We start from the raw sequence: 16,858 nt of genomic DNA, 5'->3' as shown, positions 1-16,858 counted from the left end.
GATTCCATGGTATCATTTTATGATGTTCCAACCTAGTGCCACTGGGATTAGACAGATCCAACCATGTCCATATCACTAGTTTGAAATTGAATTTCTTTACAGACTCAAAGTGTTTAGTTTTGACAGTTCATGTACATTTCATGTTCATGACATGACAGTTTATGTACAGTTCATGTATGTGAGTTTGGAGGGGGGGCATCACAATACTGATATGCATCTTCACTGATTTTGTGTGGGATTTTTTTTTTTTTGGAAGTTGATAATATGGTTTGGCTTAGCTAGTCAAAGAGATGTTTGGTGCGACTCAAACTACTATGGTTTTGTAGTCAAAAAGAGAGAGAACTTTGTGATGGATGCAACAGATCAGGAATGTTTAAATTGTTTCTATGCTTCAGGCAATATAGAGTCTTTGTTACTAGTAATTTTGGTGTACATCATTTCATTGCTAGTAACTTGTGCAGTACATCATAGTAATTAATTGCAGTGATTTAAAATTGTAGTAAATAAATAGATCAAAGGTCCTAATCACATAGGTTAGGCTATTTTTATATTTAGCTAAGCATCTAGAAAAGCGATATCATTATTTATAAACATAATAGCCGCGAAAACTGGGATGGTGTAGCTTTATTATACTCTTATCTCTTAGTTCATGTGGTATTTTTAGACTTAAATCATGCTTCAAACAAGAGCAGCAAAGTAAAAAGCTCAAAGTAACAGGAATCCTTTGGCTTGGGTGAGAACCATTGATCATGGTTGTTCTCTTGTGAATCACAGCTACACACAGTGTACTTCTTGTCACCTTTTTGCAGAGTTGTGTGTAATGAGATATGACATAGCCACAGGGGATATCTTCTTAGACTCTTATTGCAGAGATCATGAGGAAATTAAATGCCAATTCAGCATTCTAACGGGCTAATATAATGCTTCAAGAAACAGGATTGATACCCTTGAAGAAATTAAAAAGAGAAACTTGTCAAGCACTCAGCTGCTCAGCACAACACTGAAGATGACATTCAAACATCAAACCACACAATGACCTCCACAGCAAAAGGGGCTGGGCCACAGGAAGTGGCTACTGTCAGTGACTCTACTATCAGAAAAATGGGAAACACAAAATATTTGTAAAAAGGATAGTAAGAACAAGATCAGAGTATGTCTGCCACGGGCAAAAATTGATAATGTTATATAGCAGCTATCATATTTTAAATCCACAAAATGTGATACCATTGTACATATTGGAACTAATGTCATAAATAGGAAATCCAAGGATTTACTTAACAAGTACAGAGCAACGTTGAGAAAAAGTTGCATATTTAGGATTAAAGTGAATGCATTTCTGGCCAGACAAGATAGGAGGCAGTACATGGTGACATCCTTGTCAATTGATTGTACCCCTGGAGAGAATGTGCAAAGCTTGTGTAGTAGAATTTCCTTCAGTTTTGTTTGTGATTGTTAACAAGAGACTCTGTTTTTACAGGGATAAGATACACTTAAATAGAATGGATGCAAGAATATTTGCTGATGCTACTGAGGCATTATTAGGTGAGTTGGAAAACTGCAAGCTTGGAGGACACATAGACAGCCACATACAGAGGTGAAAATGATTCATGCCCTACCTCTATTGGAACATGAAGAAATCTGGAGAGCATGATCTCAAGGATTACAAAAAGGAAAAAAATGGGTAATTGTATACTTGCAAGTACAGTAATGCCAGGAGTATAGTAAACAAATTTGATAAATTTGAAGTAATAATTACATCATCAAACGTGAACAATGTAGAGATGGTGGAGCTACGGCACAAAACAGATATAAGGGATGTTGGAATTCGAGTATGGCAAGTACAATGTGTACAGCAAGGGTAAAACGGCAGGAATCAAGAAGAGTTATCCTCTTGGCTAGGGAAATCACAGAATCTGAAGAGTGCATTCAACCAATTGTGTGGGCAGTGCAATATTCAGTCAGTTTGTTGTGATGTGAGCATTGGATAAAACAAATATGAGGATAGGAATGTTATAGGCCAGATAACTGTGATAAGTGTAATGAACAACTTTCCAGTTATTGACCGACACTTAAAATCACTCAATATAATACATTCTGATTTACTTGTCCACTCCATGGATAAATGGATGGTTGATAGAACACAGATGGTGGATTGGTCACTCACTCACAGAGTGAAAAAACTTTTCTGAATTTATTGATGACTGTTTTCTACAGCATGTTAGTAAGCTAACAAGAGAAAGAAATAGTCTTGAACTGATTATCAGCAATAATTCTTCCCACATTAGGAATCTCCAGAGATAGGACCCAGTGGATGGCAGTAATCATTGAGTACTGATATGGAATCTACTTAAATATATAACTACTATGAAAGATAAAAGGGGGATTCCACTTTCATAAAGGTAACTACATGGTCATATACAGTTTTTAAATTCTATTCAGTGGGACAAATTATGATGTTACCAACTGCAAATTGTAAATGGGAAGCATTCAGAGAAGTAATTGTAGAATGTAATAAATGGTTGTTGAATGAGCTGATAACACTAGCAGAAGGGAAGAAAAATACATGAAATTCACATAAAATACAAGGGGATAGACAAACCTACTAAGTATAAACTGAGTAGACATTTTGCATCTACATTCACACAGAAGAGGAATTCTTTAAGAATGTGGACACCAGAAGTATGTATATCAAATTCTAGCAGGTAACTAAATGATTTTGAGATAACTAAGAGGAAAGTGGAAGAGAAATTGTTCAAGCTAAAATTAAATGAGGCATCTGGGATGGATATCTCAAAATAATTCTGTAAAAAAAAACCATATTTTTAGCATTGGTTCCAGACTTTTTGGATGCCCTGTATTAAGAGAGCCTACAAAAACAAGAGGTAAGCAAACCTATAGTCATAATTATGAGAGAATTCTTGGATTCAGGAGAGGTCTCTATGGGTTGGAGAAGTGAGAATGTCTTGCCATTTCAATATATGGGATCAAAGAGTGATGTGAGTAATTACAGGCCTTTAAGCATGACTTCTATTCTAGGGAAATAGAGTATTGATTAAAGAAGTAATGCAGGATCATCTAGACAGAAACACAGTTATGCTGCAATCATAGCATGGATTTATTAAGGAGCAATCTTGTCTGATACATTTGATTGGATATTGTGATGCAATAACAAAAGAACTGGATATAAAAAAATAATTTTGACATCCTATACTTAGATTTCAAAAAACTTTCGATACTGTTCCACATGAAAAACTGCTGTACAAATTGGAGCAGCAGTGTGGCATTAGGGGGCAAGTTTCTGTTATTGGTATATGAATGGTTCATGGCATTAGCTTTTTTGTGGATTCTTTGAAACCTTCTGCTAGTTCTAGAAGAAATAACCCTGGGTGAGAGGTATTATCTCCTGGATCAACATCTGAGGTTGGGGAAAGAGTGCAATTTGTTGTTTCTGTTAATGTTGGCACCTGGCTTGGTTGAATGGACCACTCTTCTAGAGCTCTCCCCCAAGGGTAACTATGCAATACCTGGAGGATTTTGGAGCTTTGAGATTAAAGATCCTGCCATGGAATACCATGTTATCTCCCCACAAACACACACATCTTGTGCTGAGGTTATCCTGTGGATAGCCAGTTTGCAATATAGCCGCATGCATGATGTAGCATTCACCATACTAGTAGTCCCAATAGAGTTTCAGTAGTCTTTTTAAATTATACATACTATTCAAAAATTGCCAGACCCAACCAAGACCTAACACTTCACAGACATATTACAAATAATCCATACTAAAATGCACAAAACACCCTATATCATTGTTTGGTCTGTGTTAGAAACTTCAAAATACATCGCATTTCAAATAATCCTATATTGATTTTCAACCATTTGTCCCATGGAAATGCACTATAAGAAAGTTTTATGGAAATGTTTCCATAAAAGTTCCTATCCAGTTTTTTGAGATTGCAAATTCTTATTGCTCTGCACATTAGCATCTTTATGATGCTGTTTTAGACATTAATTTGCAATTCAAATTAATGTCATGTGCTTAGAGTGTCTTTTTTCTGTACACCTGAATAATAATAGTTTTGTGCTTTGAGAGAGAGAGAGAAAATAATCTCTCTCTCTCTCTCTCTCACCCCCACCACCACCAATACATTCAAAATGGCAGTTCCCCATTCTCTTCTTGTTCTATTTTGAACCTAATAGTTCTAAATTCATAAAAGTGCTTTAATTCGGCTTCCCTGGGGGGTTCCCACATGCTTAATCCATATGTCTGTAAATTTTCTTTAAGACCCTCAATCAGGTGTACCGATGATATTTTTTGTGGAGAGAGAGAGAGAGAGAGAGAGAGAGAGAGAGAACAAAATTCTATCATTACTCAAATGAATAGCAAAAAGACACACTCTGAACCTTACATTAAATTTAATTCAAATCATCCAATGAATATCAAAAACATCATCATCAAGACATTAATGTGCAGAGCAATCGTGATCCAAAAAAATTAGATGAGGACACATTTTCATAACCTTTATAACAATGAGTTTCCATGGGGCATGCTGACAAAAACAACATGCACATACAAGGAAAATTATAGGAATATTACTTCACTTAATAGCAATAAAATACAGAACAAAGACAAATTCAAAAAAAGCACAATCACAATACCTTACATTAAAAGAATAAGAAGGAAAATCTTGAGAATACGTAAAAATATGAACTTCATATACAATTTAAACCGATAATGGTAATTATATGAGGGACACAATTTCCTCAATTAGATGCATACATACTATTTACAAAAACATGTATGGCTATATGCAAATTTACATTGAAGAGAGACAAGAAGGTTATCTGAAAAGAGGGTTGACACACTTTTGCTATGTGTTTACATCGTAAACACACAGAAAAAGGGAATACCAGGAAATATGAGATTGCAGAGCATGCTTACTGGTGTGCTCACATTCTTTTAATGCAAAATACAACAAATTCTTTAAAATCTGGTATGCTCAAGAATTGAGACATCCAGATTTTAGAGTGGCATACCTAGTGGCGGTGGGTGAAGTTTTGGAGAAGCACATTTCAATGAATATTAACATAACAAATGAACTTATTTACATCTGTAAAAGTTTATACTGACTAAAAGACAGCAGATTAAATTTGATTAAAATGTAAATAACAGTTCGATTTGTTAAATATGACCAAACGACAATAAACTCAGTCAAGGCAAATGTTGTAAGAATATCAATGGATGTGCTGCACAGAAAAAATATTTTCTGCAATGGAGAATTAAAAAAGTAATTATTTTTCTTAAAGGTTAATTATTATAACAAGGCAATCTTTATCAGTTTACATGGTGTCCTGCTTTTAATAATGTACCATGAAGAAATTCAATCAATTTCTTTTATGTAATATCAAAGATATACTGATCATCATTATAACTACATTTCCCCCCCCCCATTTTTATTAGCAAGCGGCCCCTCATTATAACTACAGCAGAGAAAAAAACAAATGGGCAGCCAAGGTTTTCTTGCTAGGCTTTCTCTTCCATAGCATTAGTAGGAAGCTTAGTGAGGCTTTCAGCTGCCTGTTGTTTTTCTCCCTACTTTAACCATGCACCTTATGAGCTGTATGAGTAGCTGCAGAAAAATTAATGGGGAAAGTAATGGGAAAAAAAACCTTGGTCGTCATGTGGAATTAAATCTATTGTTTTTGTGCATCAGTACATCATCATTTATGGAAGAGATTAATCACAGATTTAATGAAGCATACATTTTTCCAACACCAACCCTGGGCATTTACATTCTCTCTTTGCTCTGTTGTTCTAAAGTGATGTCAAACTAATCACTAGCTCATGCTGGATGGCCAGCCACATGCTGTAATTTGCAAAAGCAGTTCACCCCAAGTTATGAAGTTTACTGAATAAGAGGTAGCACTAAAAGAGCAAAATTCAAAGTTATAATAAAACTAAAGCTATATGGCCTCAGAGAAATGTTAAAATGTTTGCAGAACTACATTGTCCTGTTATCTGTTTTTGCAGCAGCAGCAAGATTTAAACTGCATTGATAATGCAATGGTCTTAATTCTCACAGCACAACAAACTTGCCTTTGTAATGAACTGTCCTGGTACTGCACTATTTTTAAACAAATAATTTCACCAAAAGCTGCTCTCAACACTCAGACAAAGCCGATAGTTTAAACTATATAAATCAATGAACATGTTGGGCACAGCCGTTTCCCGCACGTATTTGAGAACAAACTGGGTTCGCTACTTAGTGCATTGATCTTATAGTGAGGAAACACTTCGTCACGAGTTGCATGACATTGCACCATTCAAAATAAAAAGCATTGCTTCAATAGAGAAGTAATATTGATTTTTTATTTAAATTCTAACTAAAATGACTTTTTACAGCCTTTGAGGCACTTGCCCTGAAATTACCTGTCTCTATTACACCTTTGAAAACTCTGATTTTGTATACCACATGACAGCTCACAAAACTTTTCACAACATATGCAATAGTTGATATGATTGGTGGACTGCTTTCTTAATATATCTGGATTTTAAAGTGTTCTTTCTTTCTTTTTTTTTTTTTTTGTAAAATGTGCTGGATTTTACAGAGTTTACTGTATTTCAAAATTATCAGGAGGGAAAGAGATTTTATCAATAAAAACATTAAAGCTATGTATACATTACAATTTAAAGGCAATAAACAGAAATATGTAAATATGTGGAGAGATATAACTGCATTATGGATGCATCTTTTCAGCAACAGAATATAAATTTATAATGCTTTTTTTTTTTTTTTTTTTGTGGTTTCATCTCTCTCTCTCTCTCTCTCTCTCAAGATTTAAAATCCATATACATAAATACAGGAGAATTAACCATTAAAGGGCAGGATAAGTTAAGTTTTCTGTGAGTGACCAATCAGTAATCAATTGCACTCAAAGTCATTTCCCCCTCACCTTGATTGCCTGGAAATCCAATGAATTGGTGCATGTGATCAAGGGACTGGTATAGGTGCTGGTACATATAAATGAAATTACTGCAAAGTAAAATTGGTTTAAATTGCAATTTTATTGATCTACATCAATAAAATTCCTAAAGAATGAAAACAAACAATTAACAACAGAATACAGTTGAACAATAGGCATAAAATCCAAACTATATTATATGCTGATTATCAAGTTATAATTGCAAAATCCGAAGATGAACTACAGATAGCAGCAAATGAACTTAATAAAATAGGTAAAAAGTACGAGATGAAAATCTCCACCTCAAAAACAAAATCAATGGGATTATGTGGAAAAAACATACAAAGAGTCGAAATTGTTATTGATGATAAAATAATAGAACAAATATCTGACTTCACCTATTTGGGAAATTTAATACCAAATGAAGGGAAAGACATCCACACTAAACTACAAAAATATAATAAAATGAATGGAATGATTAAACACCACTTCGGAAAACAAATAACAACTGAAACAAAATTACGACTGCACAACATCACTTCAAAACCAGCCCTCTTCTACAGCAGGTCATAAATAAGAAATATGCACACAAACTAGAAGCAGCACAAATGAGATTTTTAAGACCATTATTAGGCTTTACAAGACTAGACCACCAAAGAAATTTAGATATCCGCGAGAAATTAAAAGTAGATAACATAGTAAATGACATAAAACGGTATCAGGAAAAATGGATCAGCCACATAGAAAGAATGAACCCAGACCAGATCCCAAAATTGGCCTTTAACTACAAACCTACAGGCAAGAGAGATGTTGGTTGACCAAGACAACGATGGCGAGATCAAGACCACCTCCAAGAGCTACAATGGAACAGGTCTTAAAAGACCTAAGCCAGACCAAGTTCATGATGACGATGATTGCAATTATCTCTTAATGAAAAAAAACCCACAAAAATAATGGCTCGTGTAAAGATATGCAAACAACTTGCCTCTCACAATTAGTGTAATGAATGAGCTTATATCATTTTAACTGATTTGTGGCTTATATAATTATAGGAAAGTCCGCCTTCTCACAGACCTCCACCCCACCACCTGCAAGGATTTGTCCAGACTACCAGGAGAAGGAGGAGGGTCCAGGGATCACAGTTTGCATCCCATTGATATAATCCATAAATAACACAAATGTTGAAGAATACAAATGGCACTCTTAAATTAAGGTTTGTTTCTTTTAGTTTATGTGACAACTTTGAGAACATATTAAATTATAAGGAGAATATAAGGATAATGCATATCATCACATAATGAAAATAATGTAGAAAACAATAATAAATATGGGAGATAACCAACCTGAGGTTCTTTAATCTAAATAAACAATAATCTACTTTTAATAAAGTAAGAAGATATAAAGTTATAAAAATACCATTTCTCATTTATATGCTATATTAATTTGGTCAGGTGCCAGTGTAAAATAATACTAATGCCCATAATATAAATAAAATCTTAACTCCTACTATTTATATATATATACACACACTAGTGGATAATATTTTTGATATTAAATTATTTAATATGAATCCTAATAGAAGATATTGTTAGTATGAAGAACTGCTAACACGACTCACAGCATTTAGGAACGATCACAATCACCTCTTGCATGGTGTATGTTAATCAGATTCAAAGCAAGGGAACAAAAAGGGAAACTGATCTAGCAGTGACAGGCAACAGACATACCAAGGGATGATGGAAAAAACAGGTCCAGTAGGGAGGTGGTACGGCGGGATGGTTTGCTTTTGCGATGGAGAGACTTATTTTTACCTTCTTTTTTGTTGGACTTTTCTTCATTATGTTGGTCGACCAAATCAGGAGACTGAATTTGACCCAGGCAGGACAAATCTGCCTCCACATATGAAATTGGACCTGTAATGGAAAATAATGAAATATAAAAATACAAATACTTACTGAAATTTGAATCCAATTAGATTGATCATTAGTACTTAATGAATTTTCAAAATTTCTGAAATATATCAGGAAAAAAAAAAAATATATATATAAACCAAATTCGGTGATAACAGTTAATTCTACAATAAATTTTATTTCTATGATTTTATTTCTTCATTTTCTCCAAAACAGTTCCCCCCCCCCCCAAATTGAAAAAAGAATTTGCTGTATGAGAGTAAAAATATAGAAATGCAAATCTTCAATTAACCCACTGTCACGTTCTATATTTTTTGTTTTCCAAATAAAAATTTAATTCAGTAATAAAAGTTGCAACGATATATTTCAAAGGAGATACTAAAATAATTTGAAACTTGTACAAATCTTTGTCTTTCAGGATGCTTCAGTACAAATATATGTATGTGCTGACAACATTTTTAGGCATTTGTACCAGACTAGGAGAGGAGTGGAAAACCTGCAGCCTTTTTTCATACTTGCCTGGACATACTCAAACTGTGATATGACCTAAATAACACAGTTAATAAAGGCATACAACTGAGAATAATAGTTCTAACTCTCTGCAATTTCATGCAATAATTTCACTTTGCTACCATCAATTCAGTGAAGTAATGCATTAAGACCTCAAAAACTGTATAGATTTGTTTGAGAATTGACAACTGAAGTTTAATGGTGATAAATGCAAGGAAAGGGTAGCAGTTATCCCGCATTAACATACCATACTCAGGGCAGTGGAAAATGAAAAATACCTGGAAGTAATTCTGCAGTCAGAAGTTCCTTGAGAAGGGCAAACAGGCTTCCAGAACAGCTCATGAGGTTTTGTTAATGCTATAAAGGAATTTTGCCAACAGAATCAAGGAGGTGATTATCCTATTGTAAAGCAATAGTTATGCTGCATCTTAATACTGCATACAGATCCATAAGCCTCATTTTTAGAAGGATGTAGAACACATTAGCACCGAGTTAACCCTTACCATAAAACATTTCACTTATACAAATTGCAGAAGCTGGAAACTAGGCACCTGTGAGGAGATCTGGCACTCAGACCCCAGCAGCTTTCACACTCCCTCTTACGGCAGCGAGAGGATCAGAGAGGAAGCAGAGAGTGCTACGAATCTCTGGGTATGACCAGGCTGCCATGCACGGAAACTGAACTTAGCCTGTTACAATGTAAGGTCACTCATCAGTGAAGAGAGGATATTAGAGCTGGAAAAAGAATTAGAAAATGTGAATTGGAATATCATCGGCTTGGCAGAAACAAGAAGAAATCAATCACTTATAAGTTTATCAAGTGGAAATCTGCTATACACCAATGGAAATAGCGAAAAGAGTGTAGATGGAGATGGCTTTTTGGTCCAAAAAGATAAAAAAAAATAACATTCTACAATTCAAAAGTACATCACCAAGGCTGTCAGAATTGCTAAGAGGTACAAACTAAAAGTTATAATCATATATGCACCAACGTCGAGCCATGATATTGATGAAGAGGTCGAAGAAATGTAAACCGAAATTGAGAGACTTCTACATGAACAGAAAACTCAATACACTATCATTTTGGGAAGCTTCAATGCTACGGTTTGAAAAAGACAAAACAGCATATAAAGGGACACTATAGGAAACTTATCAATTGCCAAAAGAAATGAAAGAGTGAAAGACTTGTGGAATTTGTAGAATCTCAAAGAATGTCAGTAATGAAGCAATTTTTCAAGAAAAGGGTGAACAGAAAGTGGGCGTGGAAAAGCCCAAATGGATTAACAACTAATGATATTGACTTTGCCCTCACTAACAGAAGATATATTGTGGTTGATCGGTTCATTGGTTGATTGCATGGAGATTTATTTGGGGCATCAGATATATTGTGAACGACGTCACTGTCCTAAACAAGATAAATGTTGGAAATGATCAAAGAATATTACGATGCACACTTGACATATATGTAAGAAAAGAAAGGAAAAAACTGACTAGAGTAAATAATAATGAAGGTCTTTGAGATAACAGAAGAGGAGAAGAAGCAGTATGTACTAGAACTTAAGAACAAGTTTGAGCTTCTGCAGATCTTTCAGGACAAAGATATCAACGAGGAATATTACAACTTTCTAAAAGTGATAAAGCCCGAGAAAGCTATAGGTAAAAAAAAAAATCGAAAGAAGAAAAAATTAGTCAAGAAACACTTGTCGTGATGAACAGAAGACAACAAATGAATAGCAAGATAAACTCCGACAACGAAAAAATTGAGTATATTGAGTTATACAAAGCCATTAGAAAGAGACTCGGAGAGACCATAAGAAGATTTAACACAAGAAAAGTAGAACAAGCATTAAGGGAAAACAAAGGACTTAAATCAGCAGTCATGAGCAGTAATATGGAAATACAAATGATACTGAATCTGAAGAATAGTGATGGTGTACTTATAAATAGCAGAGAAGGCATAATTCAAATAGCAGAAGGCTACCATAAAGTATTATATAAGGAGCAAGGGAATGATGACGATAGCAGTTGAGAAGATGGATCACAAATTTGCAACACATATATGACATACTCGACATCTTTCCTGATGAGATAGAACATGCATTGAAGAAAATGAAGAATTAAAAAGCCCTGGGGAAGATGAAGTTCCTGTAGAGTTGTTAAAATTGGGAAGAAGAGACATTTCACAAAAACTGGCAAGACTCTTCAAAAAATGCATTAGAAAATGTGTGGCACCTAGGAGTGGAATAATGCAATCATAGTTTTGCTGCATAAGAAAGGAGATAAATCAGAAATTGGAAATTATAGACCAATTAGCTTGTTATCCCACATCTACAAGTCATTCACAAGAGTCATTACTAACAGATTAGAAAGAATACTTGATGAGAATCAACTGAAAGAGCAAGCTGGCTTTAAGACAGGATTCTCAACTATGGATCACTATCACATAATATCACAGCTAATAGAGAAAACAAATGAATATAAAACACCACTATGCCTGGCACTTGTGGATTATGAAATGGCATTTGACCCCATACAGCTAAGGCAATGTTTTGAGCAATGGAAAGATATTGCATAGACACCTCCATACATTATGATTTTGAAGAAAATATAAGAGAATGCTACCTACTTTATTAGACTAGACAATGACAGTAGCAAATTTAAAATTGAGAAAGGAGTTCGACAAAGGAAGATAATATCTCCAAAGTTGTTTACTGCTGCCCTTGAGGAACTTTCAGAAGATTGGACTGGTTGCAGAAAGGAGTCAATGTGAATGGAGAGTACTTAAACCATTTAAATTTGCAAATGACACTGTGATCATAAGCCATGATCCCAAAGAATTAGAGGAAAACCTTAATCAGTTATGCAGAGTTAGTAAGGATTTCGGACTAAAAATGAATATGGCTAAAATGAAATTGATGATGAACAAATATGCCACAGAAAGGGATATAATCGTTGGAGTAGAAATCGAAAAGGTGGATTCATACACTTATCTTGGACAAGTCATTAACCGTAACAATGATAAATGGCTGGAAGTCAACAGAAGAATAAATTTTGGATGGATAGCATTCAGGAAATATAGTCACATACTCAGGAACAATATCTCAATTTGCCTGAAACGTAAAATAATGAACCAATGTATACTCCCCACCGTGACTTATGGAAGTGAAACTTGGGCACTCACCAAAAGAATGGAAGAGAAGTTGAAAACTACACAGTGATGAATGGAATTAATTATATTAGGAGTCAGACTGTTGGATAACAAAAGAAACACATGGATTAGGCAGCAAACACAAGTAAAGGACATTCTTATCAAGACTAAAGAACTGAAATGGACTTGAGCAGGGCACATAGCTCAAAGACATGATCACAGATGGCCTAAGAAAATAACAGAATGGTACCCAAGAGGTGCGAAAAGAAAACCTGGAGGACAACAATGGAGATGGACAGATGAAATTCATGAGTTTGTGGGTAGTAAATGGAGCCACTGCCCAAAACAGAAGGAACTGGAAAGTTGCTGGAGAGGCCTTCATCCTGAAGTGGACTGAAAAAAGGATAGTGCAAGACAGATGCGGGAAAATTTTCTTTCAGACAGACAGTAGTTACTGTTGAACAAATTTCCATCTGACATTGTGAAAGTGTATGATATGAATAAATTTAAGCAATGCATAATTTGCCACTATCAATAATAAACTTGGTTAAGGTCTCAAATGCACATGAAGATTTGTTGATAGAGATCTCAGAAAACAACGTTATGAAGTCTCTATTTGCCAGAAAGAAGGCCCCACGGAAGTGTGGAAGAATGCTTTGAAATATCTGTGACTTTCTAAACAAATCATTTATTCTCTGATAATGTCATGCCTTGTGCAACTGACATGTTGACATAGTCACAGATATGTGACTATGGCAACATGTCATTTATTCTCTGACTTTGGCACAAATTATTGTTGTGAATCAACATTTTCATTTCCAGAAATGAAGATAGCAACAGAAATGAATATCAATTTTGGAACAGTCACAAAATTGTCATTAAAGTGTGTTTGTCTCTTCATTCTTTTTTTTTTAAATACTGGTATATATAAAGAAATTAAACCTTTTTTTGTATTACTTCTATAGGTGCATTTATGAGAAATAAATAAATACACACACACACTATCCAGTCAGAACATAATTACTACACCCTGTCTTTTAGCAATCAGTCATTCCTCCCTGTCTGGTGGCACACTTGCTGTGGTGAGAACCAATAAATACAATACTTAGGTTCATATCATATGGTCTGTGTGAAGTACTTGATTGACATGATAAAGGGACGAGATCTGACAGACTTTGAAAAAAGGATATTTGTCAAGAACCAGTTAAAGGGTGGCTTATAATGGAAACTACAAATCTTGTGTGGGCTGTCTGCAGTGTTAGTTAAAGTATTCCAAGAGTGGATGGACAGTGAGCAGAGCAGCAGTCGCTAGGCCAATGGCAGTTGCCCACACTTCAATGACATGTCAGGTGAACATAGGCTGTCCTGCCTTGTGTAAGCTGACAAATGGAAACCAGTGGAAGAGCTGAAAATGGACTTAAACCAGGGGACAATCAACAGTAAGACCATGATACAACAAACCCTCCTCCACATGAGTCCCTGGTCAAGGTACCCATACTTATAGTTTCGCATAGTCATTGATGCCTAAAGTTTGCAGTTGAATGGTGTCACTGGGCCAATTAATGATCGGAAAAAACTTGCCTTTTCCAATGAATCATGCTTCCTGCTATGGTGTATACATAGCAGATGGAGAGAATGGCAAAAAACTGTAGAGAGAGGAATCACTACAATGTCCAACAGAAACAGGTGGTGGTGGCAGTGTTTTGGCTGAGGGATGTTTGCCTGGGAATCTCTTCAAGCCTTCAAACCCCTTGACTGCATTCTGAATGCAAGAACTACCTAACCATTGTGGCTGACTACGTACACCCCTTCGTGGTGACTGTCTTCCTGAATAAGACAGGTGTGCTCCAGCAGGCTAATTTGCTCTGCCCCATTTCTGTTGTTGTTCAAAAGTGATACACCAAACACAAAAGTGACTTCCAGGTGCTACCACGGTCACTGAATTTACCACATGTGAATCCCATAGAACATCTCTGGAATTACATAGTTTGACAGATCTGACGCTTGTTGTATTGAAAGATACGCTTTCTGTTGTATTGAAAGATCCACTTTCAATACAACATTCAAGGACATTACAACTCAGACAGAAATGATCCCAGGCATTTCCAGAAGAATTACTTGAATAATTTGAGTCATTGAAGAAATAAGTGCTTTCCCTAAAAAAAATGCAACGTCAAGCTCATCAGGAAGTCAAGTATCTTGTGGCAACTGAAGTATCAAGTATTAATTCAGGTCCCAGAACAGAATAGTCAAATGCACACTGCTCTGACTCAAACAAACAGATTTAGCTTTATTGGGAGAATCTATTATCAGGAAAACTGGTAACATTTTTTGCAATAAAGATAGGTGGACTAAAACTAGGGTATTTGCTGGGAGAAACAACTGATGATGTTACCAACAGATGGTCAGATTTTAAGGCAGATAATTTTATTATTTTAAGGCAATTAATTTTAAGGCGATTCGGGCTTCAAAACAAAAAACCAAGTGCAAACTACTCTGGTTCAAAAGGACTTTGTTTTATTAGGAGACTCTATTGTCAGGGAAAAAGGGGAATATTTTTTGTAATAAGGATAAGTGGAATAGAACCAGGGTATGTCTGCCGGGAGCAACTATTAATGATGTCACCAACAGATTGTCAGAATTTAAGGGGGGTAAAGAGAATATTATTATTCATGTGAGGACTAATGACATTAAATGTACACAATCTGTCGATTTGTTGGAAAAATACAGGACCATGCTGAGGAAATGCTGCGAGCTAGGCCACAATGTCTATGTGTCTGCAATTCTGCCCAGACACGATAGGAGGGATTATATGTTAAAAGCCTTGTGGATTAACTCAAGACTTGAAGGACTCTGCAAGGCTTTTGGGGGGAAATTTCTATCAGCTTGGCCCACACTTGTAGGTAGAAGGAATTTCTTCTGTAGAGATGGGATACACAAAGATGGTGCAAAAGGTTTTGCTAGTATTATTGAGGATACTTTAAAGGTTCAGGGAAACTGCTAGTTAGGGGGAGGGATGTGGGTAATACTGACATGTGTTTATCTGATAATATTGGTCAAAGTAACTCTTGCACATACCTCAAGAGTTCTTATCTGTTTGCCCAACTGGACATATTATCTAGATGTTCTGGAGGCAGAAACGTTTCAAGTGAGCGGGTAGCTAATGCCAGGGAAGAGAGCCTAAAAAACTTCAAGGGTTGTGTTAGGATTGTTAAATATACAAGAACAGAAAGTCTTAATTGTTCATATAGTAATGTTAGAAGTGTCGTCAATAAAATGAGCGAATTCGAACTGCTGGTTAAAACAAGTAACGCGGACATAATAGGAAACGTGGTGCCACCCAGAAATGGAGGATGATGAGTTTCAGTACGGCTTGTATAATGTATTTAGGAAGAATAGGGTAGATAGAAGGGGTGGTGGGGTAATGCTTCTTATCAGAAGCAGCCTGTGTACGACGATAGCTTTCCCAGATTCAAACGTTTCACGTGCTAGTGTAAAATCTGTATTGTGTGAGACAGTGGGAAGCAAAGATATAACAAGAGTGGGAGTAATCTACAGACCAGGTGATTGTGAAGATTAAGATGAGAGCCTCTACCTACGAATACAAATGAACTGTGGTATGCTTTTAAAACATTAATCACAGATGCTTTGAATGCGTATTTACCACTAAAAAAATACTCCACGAGGAGGGTTCCAAGTTGGATGAATAGTGAAGTTGCCACATTACTTGGGCAGAAAAAGGTGGCATGGAAAAGTTACAGGGCAATAAAAAGTACTGAAACCTGTAACAGCTATAAGATGATCTGTAATAGAGCCACAGAAAAGGTTCGACAGGCAAAGGCAATTTATGAGAAATCGCTAGCAAACAGAGCAAAGAGGGGGGGATAAGAAATTCTTCACATATATAAATGCTAAGAAGAGCAGGACAAACCAGATCGGACCTTTACGTAAGGGAAAGGGGATAGTATTAAATACACCAGCTGCCGTTACAGTGAACTCAACATTTATTTTGCATCGATATTTACAGAAGAAAAACCTTTTATGGTAATAGGAAATTGTGGGAGTGAAGTTGAAAAATATGTAATTCATGATACTGAAATTGTGCAAGATTATTTAATGAAAAAATGTTCGAGCCAACAGGCCAGTAAGGCTCCTGGAGTTGATGGAATATACCCTACAATCTTAAGGGAGGCAGCAAGTGAGTGCATTGAACCATTGAGGCTAATTATGCGAGCATCACTAGAGTCTGGGGAGATTCCGTTGGATTGGAAAAGTGCCAATGTATCTCCCACAATAAGGATGGTTCTAAGTCCGACTTCAGTGGTAG

The 16,858-nt window shown here is 35.7% G+C and overlaps 1 protein-coding gene across 2 annotated transcripts in view; it reads right to left on the bottom strand.

Annotated features, from left to right (window-relative positions):
• The window catches only part of LOC150086924 (F-BAR domain only protein 2), a 726,598-nt gene that overhangs the window by 506,863 nt on the left and 202,877 nt on the right, over positions 1 to 16,858 (bottom strand). For both annotated transcript variants that reach the window (XM_090372823.1, XM_090372824.1), the window contains exon 11: positions 8,775 to 8,876. In XM_090372823.1, coding sequence (XP_090228949.1) covers positions 8,775 to 8,876 — 102 coding nt within the window. The remainder of the gene's footprint in view (positions 1 to 8,774; positions 8,877 to 16,858) is intronic.

Source organism: Mastigoproctus giganteus, chromosome 4 (assembly GCF_048544385.1).
Source record: "Mastigoproctus giganteus isolate SK-2022 chromosome 4, ASM4854438v1, whole genome shotgun sequence".
NCBI lineage: Eukaryota > Metazoa > Arthropoda > Arachnida > Uropygi > Thelyphonidae > Mastigoproctus > Mastigoproctus giganteus.
This window is presented reverse-complemented; position numbering and strand designations above follow the sequence as displayed.